The sequence below is a fragment of the Sorex araneus genome, chromosome 8 (genome assembly GCF_027595985.1).
Source record: "Sorex araneus isolate mSorAra2 chromosome 8, mSorAra2.pri, whole genome shotgun sequence".
In the NCBI taxonomy this organism is placed as follows: Eukaryota; Metazoa; Chordata; class Mammalia; order Eulipotyphla; family Soricidae; genus Sorex; species Sorex araneus.
In genome coordinates, this window is record NC_073309.1 from 33,363,667 (window position 1) to 33,386,934 (window position 23,268).

Consider the following 23,268-nt stretch of genomic DNA (forward strand, 5'->3'; position numbering starts at 1 on the left):
CCTAGCCAGGGGCATGGTGGCAAATTAGATTTTGGGAACAAGAAGCTGCCAGGAACTTTGCTTGGGCGGGCACCAGGAAAACCCATCCCCTCCAATCGATCTTCCTGGTCTGTTCAGCCTTGTACGGGTCCAAGATTATCTGCAGCTTTTGATCTCTTTCAAGATGTATGGGCCTCTGAAGCAAGGCCAGTAGAAAAGTTTACATGGTAGTGCTAGGGTTGGTTCATGGGGATGACTGTTGGTGCTTCCAAGAGCATAGGGAAGTGGAGGGAGGTAGGCCATCCCAACTCTGAGAAAGTCACAAAACCTGCATATCCAAATTTTCAGATTAATATCTCAGTGATGTCCATCCCACGATGGTGGAGTCCGACCAAATGGTGGCGATTTGGATTGTGGGAGCAAGCGGCTGTCAGGGGGTCTTCTTGGGCAGGCATAGCCAACCCCACATCTCTGTGATCCACCCCAGCCTGTTCAGCCTTGTGTGGCTCTGAGGCTTTTGATCTCTTTCGAGATTTATGGGTCACTGAAGCCAGGCCAATAAATGAGCTTGTATGGCTGAGCCAGAGGTTTGTGGGCATGGCTACCACATACCTAACTTTTTGGTGGTTTAATTTCTCTGAAAACTTCGTCCTGGTTTGTTGGTGTCTGGCCAGAGGCATATTGGCAACTTTGGGGTGTCAAGAAGGCCAAGGGCACCATCAGGCTGCTGATGCCAAGGCCCCCCTGTGTCCCGGTTGACGGACCGGTGATGCTGTGCCCTTGCCCCCAGTGGTGGCAGCCGCATCAGCCTTGGCAGGGAGCAGGACCAGAGTCAGGGCTGCTACTGTTCGGGGCTTGGGCACTGTGGTTGGGCTGTAGTCACGAGTCTGGTAGAACCTGCCCAGGGAGCACACGTGCCACCATCCTCAGTCTCCACACAGTTGGCGCTCAGGCAGGTTTTCCTCCATAATATGCAGCGAGCGGCACTGGTGACGTTGGCTGGTCTGGGGAGGAAATGACGGCAGGGACGACCTGCTATCAGTGAGCTGCCTTGAGCCGGCCTCCCATGGCGGGAACCTGGGCACCTCCTCAACTCTAGGCCCTGCGCTCCGTGGCAGTGCCAAGCTAGACCCCAAGAGCCCTATTCATTCCTGCTGGCCTGCTACCATGGTGGCCGGCTGCCTGTAGCGCCAGGAGCTGCAGTAGCTCCGGTAGCTTTGTTGGCTCTGCGTGGGCATCGCAACCTTTTTCACAAGTCCCACTCCGCCGTGGGTGCCAGTTTGGTTCTACTTAAAGCCACTCTGAGAGTTAATATTCAAAGGACATTTACAGTCATTCTCGCAGAAATTTATGACCCCATCAGCCCTGCTGTTCAGAGTGCTGAGAGCTGCTGCCGCTCTGCCAGCTCTCGTACCTGCTACCACGTCGCCGCCATCTTCTCCAGTTGCTCACTTAAATTTTTTAATTTTTTTTTTTTTTTTGCTTTTTGGGTCACACCCAGCGATGCTCAGTGGTTACTCCTGGCTCTGTACTCAGGAATTACTCCTGGCGGTGCTTGGGGGACCATATGGGATGCTGGGAATTGACCCCGGGTCGGCTGTCTGCAAGGCAAATGCCCTATCCACTGTGCTATTGCCCCAGCCCCAAATTTTTTAATATTCTGATATATGGGGGCTTTTTCCCTTCCCACCCGACCCTTATTTTCCCCATCTCTCCCCTTTTCACTGTTGTTGCAGTGATTGAAAGCTCACGCTGGTGTAAGGTGCTTGCATATTTAATTATGCTTCCCAGGTTGCCACATCAGGTTGTAGTTCTCCAAACACTTGGCAGCAGTGGTACTCCCTGGGGGCTAGTTGTGGTGCTAGCGCGTTGGGAGTCATTCTCAGGCCATAGTGCTTGCACATCTATTTTATTGTGTTTGCCTAGGTTGTATAGTTATATTGCTCTAGCTGCATTGTAACCGGAAATTGGTTGCAGTTCTAGGAATCCTAGACAGCTGAGCTTCCAGGAAAGGTGGCACTAGGGATCAAACATATATTTGCAAAGTAGGTGCTTTGATCATTGAATCATTTCCTGGACACCCCCAATCCCCCGCATTTTCTTCTTTAGTTCTAATACTGTCTTGTTTCTATCTAATCCATACATGCATTCAGAATTTATTTTTTTTAAGTTACTGTGCTTTCTAAACCTTATTTTAGTATAAGTATTGTTCACTGCAGAAGATTTTAGTTATAATAACCAAACTACCCTTCTCCCCCCACACACCACACAATGGTGTGAGATGCATAGCTGGACTGAATAATTCCTTTAGGTTCACTCCTAGTGGGCCTCTGGGGACCATATAGGGTGCTAGGGATCAACCACAGTTGGATGCATATAAAGCAAACACCCTACCTAATATACTATTGCTCCAGTTCCTGAATGAATTCTTTTAAGTATTTTTCTATTGTAAAAATGTAGGCTTTTAACAGATTTTTGTTACAGAATACCTCTTACCAAATTGTATTCCCTCCCCACTTTTTTTTTTTTTTTGGGTGGTAGTGAGGAAAACACCAGCATTTGGTTCAAGGGTTACTTGGCTCTGTGCTCATGAATTACTCCATGCAGGCTCAGGGGACCATATGGGATGTGGGGATTGAACTTGTGTCAGTCATGCGCAGGGCAAACACCTTACCACTGTACTGTCACTTTGGCCCTGTAGGGTTTTTTTTTTCCCCCTTTTCTTTTCTCTTTTTCCCTTTGGTTTTTGGGCCATACCTGGTGATGCTCAGGGTTTACTCTTGATTCTGCACTTAAGGATTACTTCTGGTGGGACTCTGAGGACGATATGTGGTGCTGGGAGGAAAAACCTGGGTCAGCCACTTGCAAGGCAAGTGCCCTAGGCATTGTACTATCTCTGGCATAATGGTAGCTTTTATTTCTTCAGAATCAGATAATAGAGCTGGGGAGATAACAAAGGATTAAAGTGGTTCTGGGGATGGAACCCCTGGCCTCTCAGATGAAATCACGCTTTCCAGCCTGTTGAACTATTTCTTTGTCCAATCAAATTATTAATGTTAAACTAATATTCTAGAAAAATTAAAAACAAGGAAAAAGAGCTAGAGAGACGGTACAGGGGCTAAGACACTTCCCTTGCACTTGGCTGACTCCAGTTTGAACCCTGACACTGCTTTTGATATCCCAAGCACTGCGAGAGTAATTCCTATACATGGAGCCAGGAGTAAGCCTTCAGCACTGCCATATGGGCCTCCCCCCCCAACCCCAACAACAACAACAAAAAAGAATAAGGAAAATTTTAATTTTACTTGTATTTTATCTTTTTCTCAGCCCTTTTTAAAAAAATGTTTACAAGTTTCTGACTTACATACTTTCCCACAGAATTTTCAACATTTCTTGCTGGGCATGCTTGCTGACAATCATTCCTTAAGTTTTTGTTTGAGAATTTCTTCATTTTTTTCTTCTCGTTTCCCACCCCTATCTGCTTTATCTGTATATCATTGACATAATACTGTATAAAGTGTGCAATGTGCTTATTCATTTATGTTTTGCAAAATTACTTCTGCCATATCGGCCCATCACATCACATAGTGACCATTTTGTATGGTAACTTTTTAGATCTAGCATCTGAGCAATATTCAAACCTTATCACCATGCTCCACTTTAGATCCCCAAACTTTGGAATCTTTAACTAGAAGTTTATACTTGGACCAGTAGCTCTCCGTTTCCCACATCCTTCAAACCTGGGTAACTGCCACTCTGAGTTTGTCCTTTTTAGATTCCAATGAAGTGAGAGTATTTGTCTTTCTGATTTATTTCATTTGTACAATGTCATTGAGGTGCAGGTTGTCACAAATGAGAGGAGTTCCTCCTTTTTTATGATTAATATTGTATCAGATGATTTATACTTCAGATTAGGTTGCATCCATATTTTGACTGCTGTGGGCAAATAAACATGGGAATTACCGGTTGATGCAGTTAAACATGGGAATGTGCATAAAACTTAACAAAAAATCCCAAGGACCCCATCCAAAGATGGCAAAGGAGATGAGAAGAAACTTTCCTAAAGAAGACATGAGGGCTAACAGGCATAGGAAAACGTGCTCATCATCTCTCATGATTTGGGAAAAATCAAATCAAAATAACATTGAAATATTATATCATGCCAGCAAGAATGGCACACATCAAAAAGTCTGGAAACAGCCGGTGCTGGCAGGGTTGTGATGAGAAAAAAATTCCTCATCATCCACCGTTGGTGGGAATGCCATCTGGTTTAGCCTATACAGAAGCCATATGGGGAGATCTAAAAAAAAAAAAAAAGGACTAGAATTCTCATAGGGCCCCGTGATACCACTTCTTGGCATCAATCCTCCAAACACAAAAACATTAATTTGAAAGGATAAATGTACACTTATGTTCATCGCGACAATTAGTACAATAACCAAGATATGGAAACAATCCTTTGGAGAGACACACATAAATGAGATTAGTGGAGCATATATTTATGTTTTCGAGTATTTAGGAGAGGCTTCTAAAATCTCAGGGCTAGGACGAATGGAGACGTTACTGAGATGGCTCAAGAAATTTGACAATCAGACGATCAACGGGATGATGATGATGATGATGATGATGATGAGTATTTAGGAACTTTCATATTGTTTTACAGAGTGATGTACCTTTTTTTTTTTTTTTGGCTTTGTTTTTGGGCTATACCTGGCTGTTCTTTAGGGCTTATTCTGGGCTCTGCTCTCAGGGATCACTCCTGGCGCTGCTCAGGGGACCGTATATGGGGTGAATCCAGGTTGGTCCCACGCAAGGCAAGTACCCTGCCCACTGTTCTATTGCTCTAGGCCAGAAGTCCCTGCTTTTTATTAGATTACCGTTCTTTTTTCCCTGTTTGTTGACATCTATTCTCCCCTCCACTGTCTCCTCTCCCTTTTCTTCTCATCTCTCATCTGCTTTCCTCCTCTTCTCCCTTCTCACTTCCTTTTCTTTTGTGGTACCTGGAATTGAACCCAGAGACTCACAAAGGACAGGCAAGTTTTCTACTGCCGACCTACACACCAAACCCTATTCTTAAACTTCTCTATTAAATTCTTCAGTTATTCTTCAGCTCCAAAATTTGTTTTGTTTTCAATGCTCAGGGGCTCCTCTGGGTGGTGCTCAGGATCACGTGTACTGGGGGTCCGTGTGGTGCAGGGAATCAAACTAGGGTTACTGCATGCAGAGCACATACTCTAGTCTTTTGAGCCCAACACCTCAGTCCCTGCTGTGTTCCTTCTGATGTCTTCTATTCCTTTTCATTTTTTATTGTTCTTGCATTGTTCTTCAGATAGCACAAAATTGTTTATCTTTGTTCTCTTGTGGCTCCTGATCATCTGCAGAATAATTTTTTTTTAAATATTGTGTCAGATAGTTCCTGCATCTTCATTCCTTTGGGCCCAGGTACTGTAGTTTTATTGTATATGTTTGGTGGACAAATGATTCCTGGCTTTCTATAATGACTGTAATGTTGCATGTTTGAAGAAGTGGTGACTTCTAGACTTTATTGGCTGATTTAATAGCTATCAATTTCTCAAATGACTACTGCTAATAAACATTTTTTTCCCCTATGTAATTACTGGCTGTTTTTATATCTTCTTTGAAGAAGTGTCTGATAACGTCCTTTGCCTGTTTTTGAACTAGAATATTTTTGTTTTGTAGCAGGGGAGTTAAGGTTTTATGCCAAAATCTATCTGCTTGCCAAAGGATCTAGGATATTTTTATATATTTAATATTTTATAGAAAATATCTAGAAAATGCTCTGTAACAGTTATTTCAAGTTTATGATAATTATTAATATATATATACACCAGATTTTTTTTTCTTTTTGGGTCACACCCAGCAATGCACAGGGGTTACTCCTGGCTCTGCACTCAGAAATTACCCCTGGTGGTGTTCAGGGGACCATATGGGATGCTGGGAATCGAACTCGGGTCGGCCGTGTGAAAGGCAAACGCCCTACCCGCTGTGCTATCGCTCTAGCCCCTACACCAGATCTTTTTGACAGATGAAGCAGACAATGATTCAAAGTTGCTTCCATGTATCTAGGCTGTTTTCAAATTGTGTTCCTCAGTTTCCCATATAGCAAACTCCAAGAAAAGAATGACTGAATACACTAATTGATTTGGGGGCCTGAGACTTCCCAAGGCCCCAGTATAGACCTATTAGACATCACTTTTCTTTTGGCTGGAAAGTTTATCTCAGTTAAATATAAACTGTCAACAAAATAACCTAACTCTTAGGTATTTGGTTGCTAATTAGATCTGAAATGAGAAATCCACTTTCTAAATTAGGAAAATCTTCCTTAGGGGCTGGCAATATAACTTATGCTTGCGTATGTAAGGTTTGGCTTAAATCTGGACACCAAAACACAAATAGTAAAATAGTCAAACATCCAAAAGAAAATGTTAAGCTACAATAAAGTGACTCTCCATAGCCATGCCCTGGACCCCACACCAGGCTGCTTTACTCAGGGCACCCCAGAGGGGGGTGGTTGAGGCCCCTCCTCACCCCAGGAAACCCAGCCGTGGCCGCCGGAAACCTCCAGAACTCAACCACTGCCATGCTCACGGTCTCTCTCCACACACACAGCCCAAGCCTTGCCCATGAGTAAACCTATCCCTGGTCTGTGTGGCCGAGACATCTAACACCTCACACCACTAATATTCCAAGAGTAGTGCACCACATTTGATGAGATTTAAAGTAGAAGGCAGCCAATCTTAGAGGGAAGTGTATTTTTACAGATAACATATATATATATATTTTCCAGTAGCTAGGCAGTCACACCAGAAACTGCCTCTGGCGCCATGTAATCCCATCAACAGCCAACATCCAGAGTCTATAAAATCAAGCTCCCAGAAAAGAGTGACCCAGAGTCTCTTGCCCCCCGCACCTGGCTGTCTTATCACCAGGTCTCCTCGGAGGGGGTGGGTTGAGTTTTCCTCCCCGCCCAGAGCAGAGCCCCCAAGACCGAAGACCTCTGGAACCCAGCCACAGCCATGCTCAAGTCCACTTTCCACATGTTTGGACGAGTCTCACACATGAAGGAACTGGCAGAGGAACCCAGGTGTGTGGGACCCAGGGCTGAGACCTCCAAGCCTGCTCAGATCAGGACTGGGCCTCTTCTGCCCAGATCCCCCATTTTCCAGTAGCTAGGTGGTCACACCCAGAAACTGCCCCTGGTGTCGTGTAACCCCATCCATGGCCAACATCCAGAGACTATAAAACCAATTTCTGAGAACCAAAGTGGCCGCTCGACATCTTATAGCCCAGTTTTCCCCCTAGGAGAACCTGGAAAATTACTGAGAGCTTCCTGCCCGCACAGGAGAGACTGGCGAGCTCCCTGTGGCGTATTTATATGTCAAATACAGTAATAATGATGGGTCTCTTTTTTGGGGGGGTGGGGCGTCCTCATTCTTCTGTCCCCGAAAGAGCTTCTAATGCGGCACTGTTGGGAAGGATGAGTAAAGAGAGACTGCTAAAATCTCAGGGCTAGGATGAATGGAGACGTTGCTGGGCCTGCTTGAGCAAATCGACAATCAACGGGATGATAGTGATAGTGATATATGCACACAAGGCTCAACCTTTACAACATATTAATAATCTCTTATAGAACCGCTTAATGGCCCCTGGGTGAAATACAACAATCTTCACACACTCTCCCCTAGGAAAAGTTTTCTGGAGCATTTTCAGTGGTTTATTTATAACAAACAATACAAAATAAATTATTTCAGTTCTGCTTTGGGGCAGGGGTTGGGGTTCAGGATGGAGACATCCAAAATAGGGTAGTGGGAAAGAGTAATGGAGGTGGGGGTTGGTGTTTGAATATTAAATGTAATCAAATATTGTGAACTACTATATAAAAATAAAATAAAATTTAAAAAAAATTGGTTGTCTTCTACCTTCCACCTCATCAAATGTGGTGTGCTACTCTGGGTATATCAGTGGTATAATTGTATGAGATGTTGCGGAATTCTAAAATTTTTTCATAGGGTGCTAGAACTGGAGTTAAATGTTTTTTTTTAACTGGATGATGATTTTGGGGATGCATCTCTGCAGCATGCTGCTCTCTTCTGAGATTCATCTCTGCACCTGTATCATGGCTGTTAATGCGCTTAAATGGTGCCTAGAGATGGTTCATGGGCGTGACTGCCAGGAAAGTGGAAGCTCAGGGAGATGGGAAGGGTGGCCCATTCGACTCCGGAAGCCTACAGATTTCAGTCACGAGTCTCGCACACCTGGGTTTTCCAGAAAATTCAATCTCACGCAACGAGGGAAGGGGCCGCGGGTGCTTAGGGTGTAACTGTGGTCAGCTGAACACCCTATTTTTTAAAAAAAGGACAACAGCGACTGTTCACCCAGTACAAAACTACTTGCAGGCACTACTGTATAGTACTTCATGTTTACTCTCATTTAATCCACACATTAGGTTCAGAGAGGTTAAATTACTTGCTGAAGCCACATTATAAATAAATAGAAGGAGTGTGCTTCAGACAGAGGTCTGCTGAGCACGGAAGCCTGAGCTCTGTGCCTCATCTTCATCCCATAATCAAGGATTCTCAGGAGCACACAAGAAGAAAAACCTGAAAGCAATGCTCCCCAATAAATGATGCACACACCAGACATGTGCCATTGCCCCCCAGCGCCTAGATTTTCACATTTGAATTTCTGGACTTGTGGATGAGGAAAAATGACTCTGAAAATGTGACTAAGTTAATGAAGATGAAATTGTCTTGTGATCGGGACTGGAGCGATAGCACAGTGGGTAGGGCATTTGCCTTGTATGTGGCTGACCTGGGTTCGATTCCAAGCATCTATATGGTCCCCTCAGCAACGCCAGGAGTAATTCCTGAGTGCAGAGCCAGGAGTAACCCCTGGGCATCGCCGGGTGTGACCCAAAAAGACAAAAATTTATCCTGTGACGTTAAATGCAAGCACACTGTGGTCAGTAGGAAACTACATATGGAAAGTGGAGGCCTTTAGGTAGTGGAGGCTGAGACTACAGCGATGCCAAGAAATCCCAGATGCTACAAGAAACAAGAAAAGGCAAGAAACATTTCCCCTGGAGCTTCCAGAGGAAGCATGGACCTAATGACACCTGCCTCTGTGGCTTTAGAATATGACCTCTAGAACTGTGAACAAAATACATTTTTGTTGCTAAATCCCTAAATTTGTGGTAATTTGTTAAAAAAAAAAACTGTGGGGGAGGGGGTTGGGCCACACCTGGCAGTGTTCAGGGCATACTGAGCTCAGGGATCACTCCTGGGGCCCATTAGGGATGCTGGGGATTGAGCCCAGATCAGCCTAGGTCAGCCCAGGTCAGGCAAACATCCTATCCACTGTAGTATCACTCAGGCCTACGTATCTCAAATTTCAAAAGCCATGAATGTGACATGCATGGCAAGATAGCTGGCACTAGCTAAATGCACACCAGAGATTATGTATCGTCATTGCCAATGAGCTCTGATGAGAATATGAATGGGGTGTGGGAGCACACCATAGGGAGGAAGGGCAACTCACCCAGCGTCCCGTTCAAAGGATGCATGGTACCACCCAATTAGGTAGATAGAAATGGAAACAAATTAAAAGTGATAAAATAGAGAACATTTATTGACCAAATGGTAAGAATGCAAAGTATAAAACCCTCCACTACCAATTTCTTCTTTTTTTTGGTGGGGGGGGGTCACACCTAGCAATGGACAGGGGTCACTCCTGGCTCACGCACTCAGGAATCACCCCTGGCGGTGCTCAGGGGACCATATCGGATGCTGGGATTTGAACCCAGGTCAGCCGCGTGCAAGGCAAACGCCCTACCCGCTGTGCTATCACTCCAGCCCCTACCAATTTCTGAGAGTACAGCTATATTACTTTTCATGTAGTAAGTCTTATTACTTGGTGGATGGCGCAGCAACATTTTTGTTTTTCTGTATTTGATTGTGAACAGTCCAGGGATTTAGAGCCCTAATGTCTAGGTGGCCTTTCCCTGTGGGTAAGGCTGGACACAGACCAGTGATTTTTACCTTTGAGATGTTGTAGCTCTTTCCCCAATTTAGAGAAACACTGGTGTCTTCCTTGTTTCTTGTGCGCTCATGGTAGAGAAATTAGCAAGCAGGGCCTGGGGTGGCTCTCAAGCAGGTTCAGGCCAGCTGACACACGCCACTTAGGTTTCCAAGGAGCCAAGCTGTCCCCACTCGCACACAGCTGATGCATTTGTGGCTAAATGAAATGCAGTCGGGACCTGGGCCAGATTTGAGGCAGGAAATAGAATGCCACCTCCATCACCAGGGAGACAATGGTCTGCGTGCTTGATTTAAAGTAGGGCCAACAAGAAAGCTCAAAGGGACAGTCAGCAGAGAAAGGGAGGAAGGGAAAACGAGAGGGAGACCTGCACGGATTTTGTCTTGGGTTCTAACCGTTGACAAGCCACTTAGCTGCCCCCATGTTTAAGTTCATCTGCAAATAGATGGAAGTAGCAATATTGACTCATCTCATTGGATACTTATGAAAACAATATTTCCAAAAGACCTCTTGGGATCCATGGATAGAAGGTGGTATGTAAGTGCAGATGATAAACTTACTGTGTGTGTGTGTTTTCATCAAGTGTATTGGGATGTATAGAGGCTCCAGAAAAACACTTTCAGAGTCTGATAAAAAGCAAAGATTAATCAAAACAGTTATTGTTAGTGCATGGATTTGTCTTTAGTTTTGTACGGGCTTGGGGAACGTCAATGTATAATTCAGAACTTAGGGCTGTTTTCAAACTTATTGCTGTGATTCATAATACGGGAGATTAAATCATCTGAGAATGCTATAGCTGAGAATTGTTCCCACATGTTTGCCAATGTTGCTTTAGAACATTCCCAGATTAATTCTGCCATGTGTTTGGTGAGTTACACATTGAGCCTGGAACTTTTGTTCCCAACTGAAAGGGGACAACAATCTATTTTGAAAAACAACACTCAGAGACAAATAGTTCTTTACCCTGGGGTTTGCTGTTTTTTGAGGAGTGCATCTGAGTCTGTTATACGTATGTGCTTTCTATTTGCTTCAATCTAAGCAACTGACCCCAGATCTCACTGTAAGTTTATTAAATGTTTTCTGTCAGCAAGTTTCCAGAGGGAGTCAGTTGCACTGTTCTTGGTTAATTAAATCCTTTTTGGGTGCATATTATCTATCCAGAATAATTCTTATGGGTCCAGGTAATGTTTAATATTATAGAAAAACAACCTTGCTTAGTAGCACAAATAACACATACTTAAATATTAAATACGTATATATATATATGTAAAGTATAGAAAATAAGGATCTGCAATTCTCTCATGCAGACTTAACCATATTGGTTGTAGTTTATACATTTAATATATTTATGGGCTGGAGCGATAACACAGCGGGAAGGGTGTTTGCCTTATACTTAGCCAATCCGGGTTCAATCCCTCCGTCCCTCTCGGAGATCCCGGTAAGCTACCAAGAGTACCCCGCCCACACAGCAGAGCCTGGCAAGCTACCTGTGGCGTATTCTATATATAAGTTTATTATATTACTTCATTATTATTGTTGTTTTTGTTCATACCAGTGATGCTCTAGATTTGCTCCTGGTAATGTGGGGGACCATGCAATGCCAGGAATCAAACTGAAGCTCTGACATGGAAAGTATGTTCCTAGTCCTTTGTGCTATTTTTCTGTTTCCCCTAATATTATTTATCTACCTATTTATTTATTTATTTATTTATTTTAGTTTTGGATCCATATCTGAAGGCCACACCAGGGCTTACTCTTGGCTCTGTGTTCAAGGATCACTTTTGGTGGTACTAGGGGGACCAGGGATTGAATCTAGGTTGACCAATTCCAAGGCAAGTGCCCCGCCTGCTGTCCTGTCCCTCCAGCCTCTCCCCTGCAATACTTTTTAAAAAGAAAACTGGAATTCTAATGTATGTGCCTGCTGATGTGTGACCTTCCTTTGGGGTTGTATTTACCTTTTGGATCTGGGAAGAATGTCAGCTCCTTATAATCTGTGATATAGTGGCGGAACGCCTGCTTTTGCAGCTGACATGTAGGGCATGAAATGAGAGCTTCAGAAATTTCAGTCAGCACTTGAAAAAGGATTTTCAAAGACTTGTTCTCCCAGATGTCACTCCACTTCCTTAGTGCTCCTCTGTTTTGGCAACAGCATCCATCTCAAATCTGGTAAACACTGGCTGATTTTAGCTGCAGTGTGCATGAATTCTCAAGCCCTTATATCCATGCAAATCCTGTGTCAAGTCCATCTGTCCACTCTTCCTTTTTTTCCAGGCTAACAAAAGTTGATCAAGACATCACTTACGTAATTGTAATTTATACACAAATCTTACAGTCTGTTGAACACACACACACACACACACACACACACACAATATGATGACCTTAACACTCAGGACATAAAGTAAACAGCCCTGAAATGTCTTTTATTAATCAGTTGTTCTACCCCAAGGTAATAACTCCCTCCATGATTAAGCATTCACTTTAATGTAGGGTTGTTGCACCTATATCTTACTACTGTGGGTCTAAATATTTTGGCTTGATTTTTCTGGTACATTCTCTTGCTTAATCAGTTAGTTCTCCATGAATATGTCCTGACCTGATCCCCCTCCTTTGCATTTTTCACTGTCACTCATGAAGCTTTGTTCACTCTGCATCCAGCTCAAATATTAGTTCCTCCAAGAAATTCCCTGCAATTACTTAGCCTCCTTCTTTTTTTTTTGTTTTTTTGCTTTTTGGGTCACACCTGGTGATGCACAGGGCTCACTCCTGGCTCATGCCAGGAATCACCCCTGGCGGTGCTCAGGGGACCATATGGGATGCTGGGATTCGAACCCGGGTCGGCCGAGTACAAGACAAACGCCCTAACCGCTGTGCTATCACTCCAGCCCCACTTAGCCTCCTTCTTACACTCTGAGTTTAATGACATCACTTGGTGAGTTTCTGCAAAGGCATGGGGTCAAAGAAGTCTTGCTACTTTGCCATTCCTACAGATGATTTTCAACAATAAATTCTATCCTGCAGCAGGAATTTTGCAAGCAGCAGGCATTTTGCAAGTCCTTCCTTCCTCACCTCATCTCAGGCATCCTGGCTACCCTGGGTTGTCCAAGCACAGCCCCAGTAGCTCCTGGTTTTTCTCTATCCCTCTGTACTTCCCTTCTCGGGGCACTTTTCTACTCTAGCTCAGCCAAGTCTCCTCCTAGCGACCCAATGTCCTTCCTTTACTACTCATTCTTCAATTCTGATTCCAAAAGCAGTCTGGAGACCAGGCTCTCCGGGGGCCAGGAAGAGACTACAGGGTAAGAATATGAGCATATGGGGCTGGAGCAATAGCACAGTGGAGAGGGCATTTGCCTTGCACGTGGCCAACCTTGGTTCGATTCCCAGCATCCCATATGGTCCCCTGAGCACCACAAGGAATAATTCCTGAGTGCAGAGCCAGGAGTGACCCCTGTGCATCGCCAGGTGTGACCCAAAAAGCAAAAAAATAAAAAAAGAAGAAGAAGATGAGCATATGAAGGTGGAGTTCCTTTGATCAGATATGAGAGGGCTGGAAACATGAGCCCATCATATAATTTTGCTCCATCTTGCCTATCTTCTTTCTAATTAGCCATTAGGTATTGTTTTACTTTCTTCATTGTTCCAGTGGATTAACCCAAATTTTCTGGGCTGGAGAGATAACCCAAAGAGCTGAGTGCATGCTTAGCATGCAGGAGACCTGAGTTCAGGCTCGGACCCCACGTGGTTTCTTAAGTACTCCCAGGAGTGACCTCTGAGCACAGAGCTTGGAGTAGCCCGAGTGCTGTTGAGTGTGGCCCAAAACTAAAGAAACGAGACTTTCTAAGTTTCCTATGGGATAAGCAGAGATCTTAGCTTACTAGAGTTGGTAGAATCAAGTTGGTTTAAATAAGGTATTATAATTCAAGTGCAGCACAGAATCTGCTCATGTTTGGGTTCAGAAAAGCAAATTAATGTTGGAAGCAGGCAGATCCTTTTCTGATTCCTCTCAGCCAGGTCAGGTGTTACTGTAGTGGTCAGTGGATGAGTGGGTGCGTGAATCAGTGGAGGGCTTCTCAAACCCCATCCTCTGCTGTCAACACAGGCTTTGGAGCTGTGGGGCCACGTCTGAGGTCCAGCTCTGTACTGATTCTCACGAGGAACTTCAGTCTCTTCATCAGTAAGCTGGGGCATTATAATCCATCTCCTTCAGATGATCTTAAATGTGAACATGTCAAAACACTTTGCAAATGGGACTCGTACTATTGTGTTGGCCTGAAACTGGTGAGATCCCAACTTGAAAATATTTCTGAGTTGTCAACTGACAAATATAGCTCCTTAGAAACAAAGGTTCTAGTGAGAAAATGTTTTAGTTGGAGTCCTTTCTGTTTTAAGTAGACCCTGGAATTTGGCTGCCTATGTTTAAATATACAATCTTGGGCTAGGGAGTGATCTCAAAAGACTGGGATGCTGAGGCCCCAGGTTAATTCCTGACACCATGTGGTTCCCCCCAGGTACCAATGGGGGTGATCCTGGCGGTTTTGAGCACTGCTAATCCAGAACAGTCTCAGGCCACGTATATCTGAGAGTGAGCCCAGCGTCCCTGAGCACTGCTTGGGAGGATCCCCTCCCTCCCACTAAATAAACACAGGATTTTACACTGACTGTAGGAAGTGACTTCATGACTCCAGTTCTCAGTTTATTTATCTATAAAATTGGGACAATCGTATCACCTTCCTAGAATTGTTATACATGGAAAACGTAATTTATATAATAGTGTAGCCAGTGCCCAATACATAGAGGTGCTCAATAAATATTAAAAATTTTGTCTTTTTCTATTATGTGTTGATTTGTAAATGTTGGATGAAAAATGAATAGCTGATGGTCTATGTTTGGCTCCTGATGGTGCTTTTTTATTCTTCTCTAGTAGTATCATACTGATTCCATCCGACCTTGCTTAGAGAACAACTATGATGAGGTATGAGAGAATAAAATGGTTTTAGCAAGGGCCAGGGGATGGGACTCAGTGGTAGAGCACCTGCCGGGGAGGCATGAGACCATGATCCTGAGCTCTGGTGCCACCCCACATGCCTAATGCAGTCATCGTGGCTATTCTGTTGTGATCCCCAGCGCCTCAACAAAGTGCACTGCAACCAAGAAGATGAGCACAGCCAAGTGTGTGATCCCTGGTCTTCACCACAACAAAAAAGGGAAGAAGGGAAGAAGGGAAGGGAAGAATGAGGTGGGGGAAAAAGAAAGCAAAACTTCACCCAAGGGTCGGGATGCTGACTACTAAGCTCAGTGACAGAAGCAAACCCACAAACCCACAAGCTGCTCGCAAGTCAGTCCGCAGGCTTCCCCAGCCAAGCCTGGTGCCCACAAAGGTGTGGTCTCCCCCTCTGCTTCATCAGAATCAAATGTGTTTGGGGTTATTGCCTCCCTCCCACCTTTCGTTTGGGTCGTGCAATGACCAGCAGCTGCACTGATACAACTGATACTGATGCTTGCCAATGTCACACTCTTTAGTGATGGTGTTTGTGTGCATGTTGGTTGCAGTGCTTTCTGGGCACACCCTTTTAAGTGAGGGGCCTGTATACTCTTGGCTGTGGTGTGCCAAGAGCACACACTTTTTTGGTGGCACCTGGGAGCACCAAGCGTAGTGGGATCATACTCGGCCCTTGGGAAGATGTTGGAGATCACATTCTCTGCCTCCTGCCTGCAAGGCAGGTATTCCACCTACTGAGCCACTTGCTACGGACCCCTTGATACCTCCCTCCCTCCGTTGCCTTCCCCTTTTTGGTTTGTGTTAAGGAGTCACACAGATGGTTCTGGTGCTTGACCACTTAGCTGTGTTCTCCAGAACTCACACATTTTGTTTGGGTCCCAGGAATAATCACAAACATCAGTGCTGCCTCTACCGCACTCTGGGAGTGAGGTTGTGCTGGGATGGAAATCACACCTCCCGCAGGTGCTCTGCCACGGCCCTCTCTCTGACCTTGATTTTGGTTTTGTCTCCAAGCACACTTCCTGGAGGCATCCTAGCAAGGATGTACTTGCTAATTTTCTGTCCTTGGGGGCAGCTGAGATAAAAAAAACGCTCTAGACACTGTTCTATAAAAGATGACTTGACTAATATTGTACTCAGGATTTCTGCTTCCTGACCTGTTTCTTCAGATGACTGTCAGAGTTGAGCCTTAGGGGCATAGATCAACCTCTCTCCCTCTCTTTCACGCGGGTAGAGGGAGTTCCATGGCTGCTCTCGGGGCACTGATTTTGCATCTGGTCCTATCTTTGCCATTGAATTATTTTGTGATTTTCAGAAAATTCCTTCCCATCTCTGGGCTTCAGATAGTCCACTGTCTCTGAGGTTGCGTCAGTCTCTGCAAGAAGAGATGGTGTAAGTTACCAGCAGAGGGTTGTAACTAAGGCTCCAAAATGTTGTAACTGTGTGGCTATGGGAAAAAAAATCCTCTAGATCTTTTCCCTTTTATAAAACAGAGATGATAATAATCTGCCTAATGAATTGGGGCAAGATTAAATAAAACATTGCTACTACTTAGTAGAAGCTCCATCTATAGTCAGAAAGGTGAAAAATGAGTAAGCAAAGTGTTCAGTCCCTTCTCTGAGTCTTGTCATCCAGGCCAGATGAGTTGGGGGGGGTCTCAGGGTTATGTGGTGTGTGTGTGTGTGTGTGTGTGTGTGTGTGTGTGTGTGTGTGTGTGTGTGTGTATAGGGTTCATCCTTTCTTGGGAGCACTCTGGGAAGATCTGGCCAGGACCTCCTTCCTGAGAGCAAGAACAGAGTTGGAACTGACATCCTATTTTTTTTTTTATTTTGCTTTTTGGGTCACATCCAGCGATGCACAGGGGTCACTCCTGGCTCTGCGCTCAGGAATCACCTCTGGCGGTGGTGCTCAGGGGACCACATGGGATGCTGGGAATTAAATCCGGGTCGGCCGAGAGGCAAGGCAAGTGCCTTCCTACTATGCTATCGCTCCAGCCCCCCCCACCCCCCCGCCCACCACGTCCTAATTCAGCAGAAGCTGTGGCCCACTAACTTCTCCTTTCTTCTTCCCTGCAGTATTTGGGGGGGCTCCGTACAGCTTCACTACATCCTGAGTAGTTTTTCTTGGGTGAAGTAGGAGCTGGATCCTCCCAGCCTGTAGATAACCAAGCAGGCTCCCGGTCAGGGTATAAACAGTCTCACTGAGGAAAAGCAGGACCTCCCAACCATTCTGCTGGGGTTCAGGGCGATCTTCTGTCCTGGAGGTAGCCTGAAGGCCAGGCTTCTCCACTGCACATCTGCAGGGATCCCTGCCCAGGAGTCACCCCTGGACTCCCCCCTTCCCTACTTCCCCACCCCCCACTCCTCCCAGCCGGTGGTGTTTATTTCACAACTGGACACTCCACTAAGTGATACAGGAAGTAGGCCCCCTCGGGGGAGAGAGATACTGCCCAGCAGAGCAGATAACCAAGTAAAGCCTCTGGATGCCTGTGGGGCCTGGGGCAGGGTCAGAGATAAACAGAAATGCCAGGCTTATCGCTGCCGGGGGACAGAGTGGTGGAGAAGTCAGCCTCACTGGCCAGCTTACTCATTCTCCCGTCTTGTGCAGTTGAGCATCTTTAGGCAGAATAATCACTGAGTTGGCACAGCCGCTGTGGCCACAAGATGGGGACGCTGTGCCCCACTCCAACACTGCACAGAACCAGCACCAGGGGCCAGCAGCACGCGGCCGATGTCACCCAGATCCCCGCGGTAAGAGTAGCTTTTGCGCTTTGAAGGGCCAGGCAGAAACAATTGTCAGGGTGACAGGAGTTAAGGAGTCATGATGACAATGGTTTCTTAGCCTTGGGTGTCTGGGACCAGGAAATCCAGCCAGCAGAAAGCTTTGGTTCACGAGAACAGCCCAGGGATGGATGATTGATGAGCATGGGTCGGTCCCGTCAACGCAGGCTGTGATGGACAGTTGCCCTGGACTTGTCTGTGTGGAGCCCTCTGAGGTGTTCTAAGGTTTGATTTCACCCCGTTTCCTTTCCTGAGTGTGCTTAGCTTCAGGGAGAGCTAGTTTTTATTTACTGCCTGCATGGCCTGGGCAGGGCCAGGTGCTGCGGGAGCTGATTGATACAGGACCCGGAAACGTCCCTTTCTCTTCCTATCCGCTTCTCACAAAGATGCAACGGGACTTGCTGCTGACCTGGGTTTGGTACCTGGTACCTGGATCAGGCTGGGGGGAGGGGATAAGGTGCCCAATGCTAATTTCCACCATTTCTATGTACCTACCAGAGGCCAGGAGCTGTGCTAAACATTTTGCCTGCAGAAATACACAGCTCATGGTTCTTGCACGTTATGACAATTTCGATGAGGAAAGCTGTGCTCAGAGAATGTAAATACATTTCAGATATACAGTCCATCTAAACAGTACTTCTTGCAATACCAGGAATCAGATCCGGGCCTTTTACATGTAAGACAAACATTCTATTTCTGAGTCATGTCCTCAACCCACAAATAACACATTTGTGTAAAGGAGAAAAGCACCTTTTTCTTCCAGAGAGACAGTCTGGTATCTTAGAAAATTGTCACTGGCAGTCCATTTTGTTAGAGAAAGCCCCTTATCTGTGATGTGCTGAGTCACCTTGTTAGCAGTACAATCTCTGACATCCAGTTTTGGGTTCCCTTGAGCTCTTCCCTGTCTGCTCCAAAAGGCAAACATATCCAAGATTTTTAACTGTGTTCTGGGATTTGCTTCCAATCACCTCCGCATTCACTTTGTCTCTTGTCCTGCGGTGATTTAGCTCTCACACTCCTTGCTTTCTTGGCGTCACTCTCAATAGTAAAGAGATCACTGTTTCTGTTTACTTAAGTGTTGGTATAAATTTCAGAATATTATTTTGTAATCTTGTGTTCCAGTTTTCTAAAATTGCATAAGGAAATATGCAAGTTTTTGCATTTTTTTCAGGTCTTGAAAATAGTATTTTCTTTGAGTTTTTCCTCTCTTTCATATCTCCTGAAACATTTTAGTTAATTGGTTAGAAATAGAACCAGCTGGAGCCACTGGCTGCTTTCTGGTTTTTTTGGTTTGGGTTTTTGGTTTTTGCATTACATCAAGCTCAGGGCTTATTACTTCTGGCTCTGCACTCAGGCATCACTCCTGGCAGGGTTTAGGGGGCCCTATGGGGTACCGGGGATTGAACCCAGGTTGGCCATGTGCAAGGCAAGAAACTTATCTGCTGTACTATCTCTCTAGTCCCCATATGGTCTGCCTTTCTTATCGTTTCTCTCCTCAATACATGGCTACATGTTTTAGTTCTACTTTTTACTCGATATTATTTTGTTTTATTTTTTGTTTTTTGGGTCATTCCTGGTTCTCAGTGGTTACTCTTAGCTCTGCACTCAGGAATCACTCTGGTGGTGTTCAGGGAACCATATTGGATGCTAGGGATCAAACCCTGGTTGGCTTGTGTGCAAAGCAAATGTCTTACCCACTGGACTATCGCTCCAGTCACTGTTTATTCTTTTTTTCATATGTATACTTTCTTTTTCAGTGCATAAACTTTTAGCATTTTCTGTGGCTTTAAAGAGATATATATATATTTTTGCTTTTTGGGTCATACCTGGGTTACTCCTGGCTCTGCACCCAGGAATCACTCCTGGCGGTACTCGGGGGACCATGTAGGATGCTGGGAATTAAACCCGGGTTGGCCGCGTGCAAGGCAAACACCCTACCCACTGTGCTATTGCTCCAGCCCCTAAAGAGATATTTTTGAAATGTTTTTCTGTTTTCCATTCTTCTGTTTTATCTACAATTATATTTTTTGTTTGTTTCTTTTTGGATTTCCTTTTTGTCTTGGGGGACTTATTTGACTAATGATCCTTTATTTTTTAAAAAGTGTGTATACTATAGAATAAGGAACAAAAAATTGGATGCATAGGTTAGGCCTGTTGACTGCTGTTTTTTCTGAAGGTGATCAAATGGAAACCTCAAAGCAGCACATAAAAATATTGTTTAAGGCCTTCAAGTTTCTCCAGAAATAGAACTCTAATCTCCAAAGAGGCGGGGCCTCTTCAGGCATTTCCCGCTGTGCAGAGGCGGGAAGAGCCCATTTTGGAATGGACTTCATCTCTACTTGGTCTTTCTGCTCCTCTTTCACTCTATCTTGGGTCTCAGGGACCAAACCCTCTCTGGAGGTTAATCTCTATGCTTGTCATCTTTTCTGCCTGTTAAGTCTGCAGTTTTCTCGTTTTTTTTTTTTTTGTTGTTGTTTTTTTCCTTTAGCTACCTCTCTTCTGGACTGGAGCAATAGCACAGTGGGTAGGGCACTGTGCACTGCCTTGCACACAGCCGACCTAGGTTCGATTCCTCCGTCCCTCTCAGAGAGCCCAGCAAGCTACGGAGAGTAGCCCACACAGCAGAGCCGGGCAAGCTCCCCGTGGTGTATTTGATATGCCAAAACAGTAACAACAAGTCTCACAATGGAAACGTTACTCAAGCAAATCGATGGACAATGGGATGACAGTGCTACAGTGACGGTGCTATAGTTCTGCATCTCTTCTAAAAGCTTTCCAACTTCCAAGAAATCATTGATAGCACTTGTTCACCCATGGCCCCTCTTTCATTTTAGTTACTGAGCGGGGGTGGCGAAGCATGTTGGTTTTGTTTGTTTTTCCTTATTATTTTCACCACTGCCCTGGAGGGGAAAGAAACATATAGATAAATGTTTCTTCTCAATACTTCAACTCAATGCAGGATCCTTATAAGAGTTTCAAACGAGATGCTGCAGACTCTCCCATCAGAAAGGCCAGGGAGGAGTCGTGGGGTTCAGAACAGCCTGACCCCACCCCACCCATAGGCGAGATCTGCTTATGTTTTTCTGGAAATAGCCCTGTGGGATAGATGAGCGGTGAGGTGTCAATGGATTTGCTGCTCTGTGTCAGTTCAGCTCAACACTTTTTTTTTTTTCTCCTGCTCAGCATTCTCCTGACTTGGGGAGTGGAATGCCTCCCCTATATTCTGGGCAGGTGCTATTCGCACTCAAAGAATCACCATGGCTCTTGTTCGCTGTTTATCAGTGATAGTTGGGGAGCAGCCACCCCTAAGCTCTCAAGACCCTAGGTATGTAATACACTAATTTTTCTTGTAGGCTAAGACATGAAAAGGATTGAGTCCATGTGATGACTCCTTTTCATCAAGGAAATCTCAAGGACTTCTGTTCACATGTTCAGAACTTTCTTCCAGAGTTGCTTCTGGAAATTGTCAGGGTCTTTTTTGTCCTATCCTTCCTTGGTTTTTTTTTTTTGCTGGGTAAACCCCACTTGTGCCTCCTGCTCAGCTAATCTCCTGAAGGTCAGTCCGACCTCCTACTTCCTGCAGGATCCTCCTCAACTTATCCCTTCCATCCAATTGTTTGGGCACCAGCCTGTTGTGGTTACCAGTGTGCTTATTTGAAATCACAGTGCTCATCTGAGAATGCTTTGAGTTATTTGGTCAATGACACCACCCAGCACTGTGCTCGTGGAAAGGGATATGGATCTCCATACGCAACTCTTTCTGGAGAAGAGGGAGGGTAGCAAGAACGTCTACCCAGTACAGCACTTGCATGGCGAGCATTCTGTGTGTCCAGGTCATCTTCAGATAGCAAAACAATAAAAAGTTGCTCATAGATATTAAGTGTGGAGGTCAAAGTTTATTTTCATAATTGCTTGAATTTAGAAGTGGGGACTTTAGGGGCACTCTAATACCTCCCTCCCACACGACTTTAGCTAAATTGTCCTCAAGAGGCTGTGCTTTGCGACTGTACTCCACAGGCTCAGATGAGCCTCATCCAGGAATGAATCTGTTGAAAAACCCAGGTATGGGGGTTTTGTGACTGAAATCTCCAGGCTCTCATGGAGTCGGGGATGGGGAGCCACCCCCCCCCATACCCCGGTTCTTCCAGGAGCCTAGACTACAGACTGTCTCTGGTGCCATATAAGCTCATTCAACTGGGCATGATCCAGAGACTCATAAATAAGTCTTAAAAGAGATGTTTCTGGACCCCAAAGTTACCATTCAGTTAAAAATTTAACTCCAGCTGTATCACCCCATCAAAATTTTAGAATTCCTGGAACAACATCTCATACTCTATACCACTCATATACCAGGAGTAGCACACCACACTGGATGGGATGCAAAGTAGAAGGCAACCAATCTCGATTAAGAAAATATTAACACACCAGTTTTAACCTGTAATAACGTATTAGAAATCTCTTATACATGGGATTAATGGCTCCAGGGTGAGATACAATAATCTTCACACACTTTCTTCTAAGTAAATCTTTTTTGATCATTTTTAGCGAATTAATCATAACAAGCAATACAAAGTAAATCACTTAGGACCTACTACTAAGGCAAACTTGGGTGGTGGTTGGGAAAATTGGAAATAATAGTGGTGGGAAGGTGTAATGATGATGGGATTGGTGTTGGACTGTTGAATGTAATAAATCATCATGGACAACTTTTAAAAAATAAAATTAAATTAAAAAGCAAACAAAAACAAAAGTTCAAATGAGAGGGGTCAAAAAGAGGCCGTGCTTTGTGGAGTGACCTTGAATAGATTCCCTCTGGACCTTGGTTCTCCCAGCTCCACTGCTGAAGGCCTGGATGGAAAGTGTCAGTCAGGGGCTCTCTGGGGTCTTTGGTCTGTGGGCCTCTGGGCATTTTCTTGTGTCACATCTCGGTGGCAGTCAGAGTTTTTTTTTTTTCTGATATATATACACATATATATCTATATGTATTTATAGATAGATAGATAGATAGACGCAGCACTGTTTACAATTGCCAGAATCTGGAAAAAACCCGAATGCCCCAGAACAGATGACTGGTTGAGGAAACTTTGGTACATCTATACAATGGAATACTATGCAGCTGTTAGAAAAAAGGAGGTCAAGAATTTTGTAGTCAAGTGGATGGGCATGAAAAGTTTCATGCTGAGTGAAATGAGTCAGAAAGAGAGAGACAGACATAGAAAGATTGCACTCATCTATGGTATATAGAATAACAGAGTGGGAGACTAACACCCAAGAACTGTAGAAATAAGTACCAGGAGGTTGACTCCATGGCTTCGAGGCTGGCCTCACGTTCCGGGGAAAGGTCAACTCAGAGAAGCGATCACCAACTACATTGTAGTCGAAGGCCATGTGGGGGAAGGGAGTTGCGGGCTGAATGAGGGCTAGAGACTGAGCACAGCGGCCACTCAACACCTT

The 23,268-nt window shown here is 44.9% G+C and overlaps 1 protein-coding gene across 1 annotated transcript in view; it reads left to right on the top strand.

The window, feature by feature from the left end:
• Positions 1-10,362: 10,362 nt before the first annotated feature.
• The window catches only part of MYLK3 (myosin light chain kinase 3), a 63,316-nt gene continuing 50,410 nt past the window's right edge, over positions 10,363-23,268 (top strand). The window contains exon 1 of the mRNA XM_055145804.1: positions 10,363-10,572. Within this exon, the coding sequence (XP_055001779.1) occupies positions 10,519-10,572 (54 nt within the window). The 5' untranslated portion in view covers positions 10,363-10,518. The remainder of the gene's footprint in view (positions 10,573-23,268) is intronic.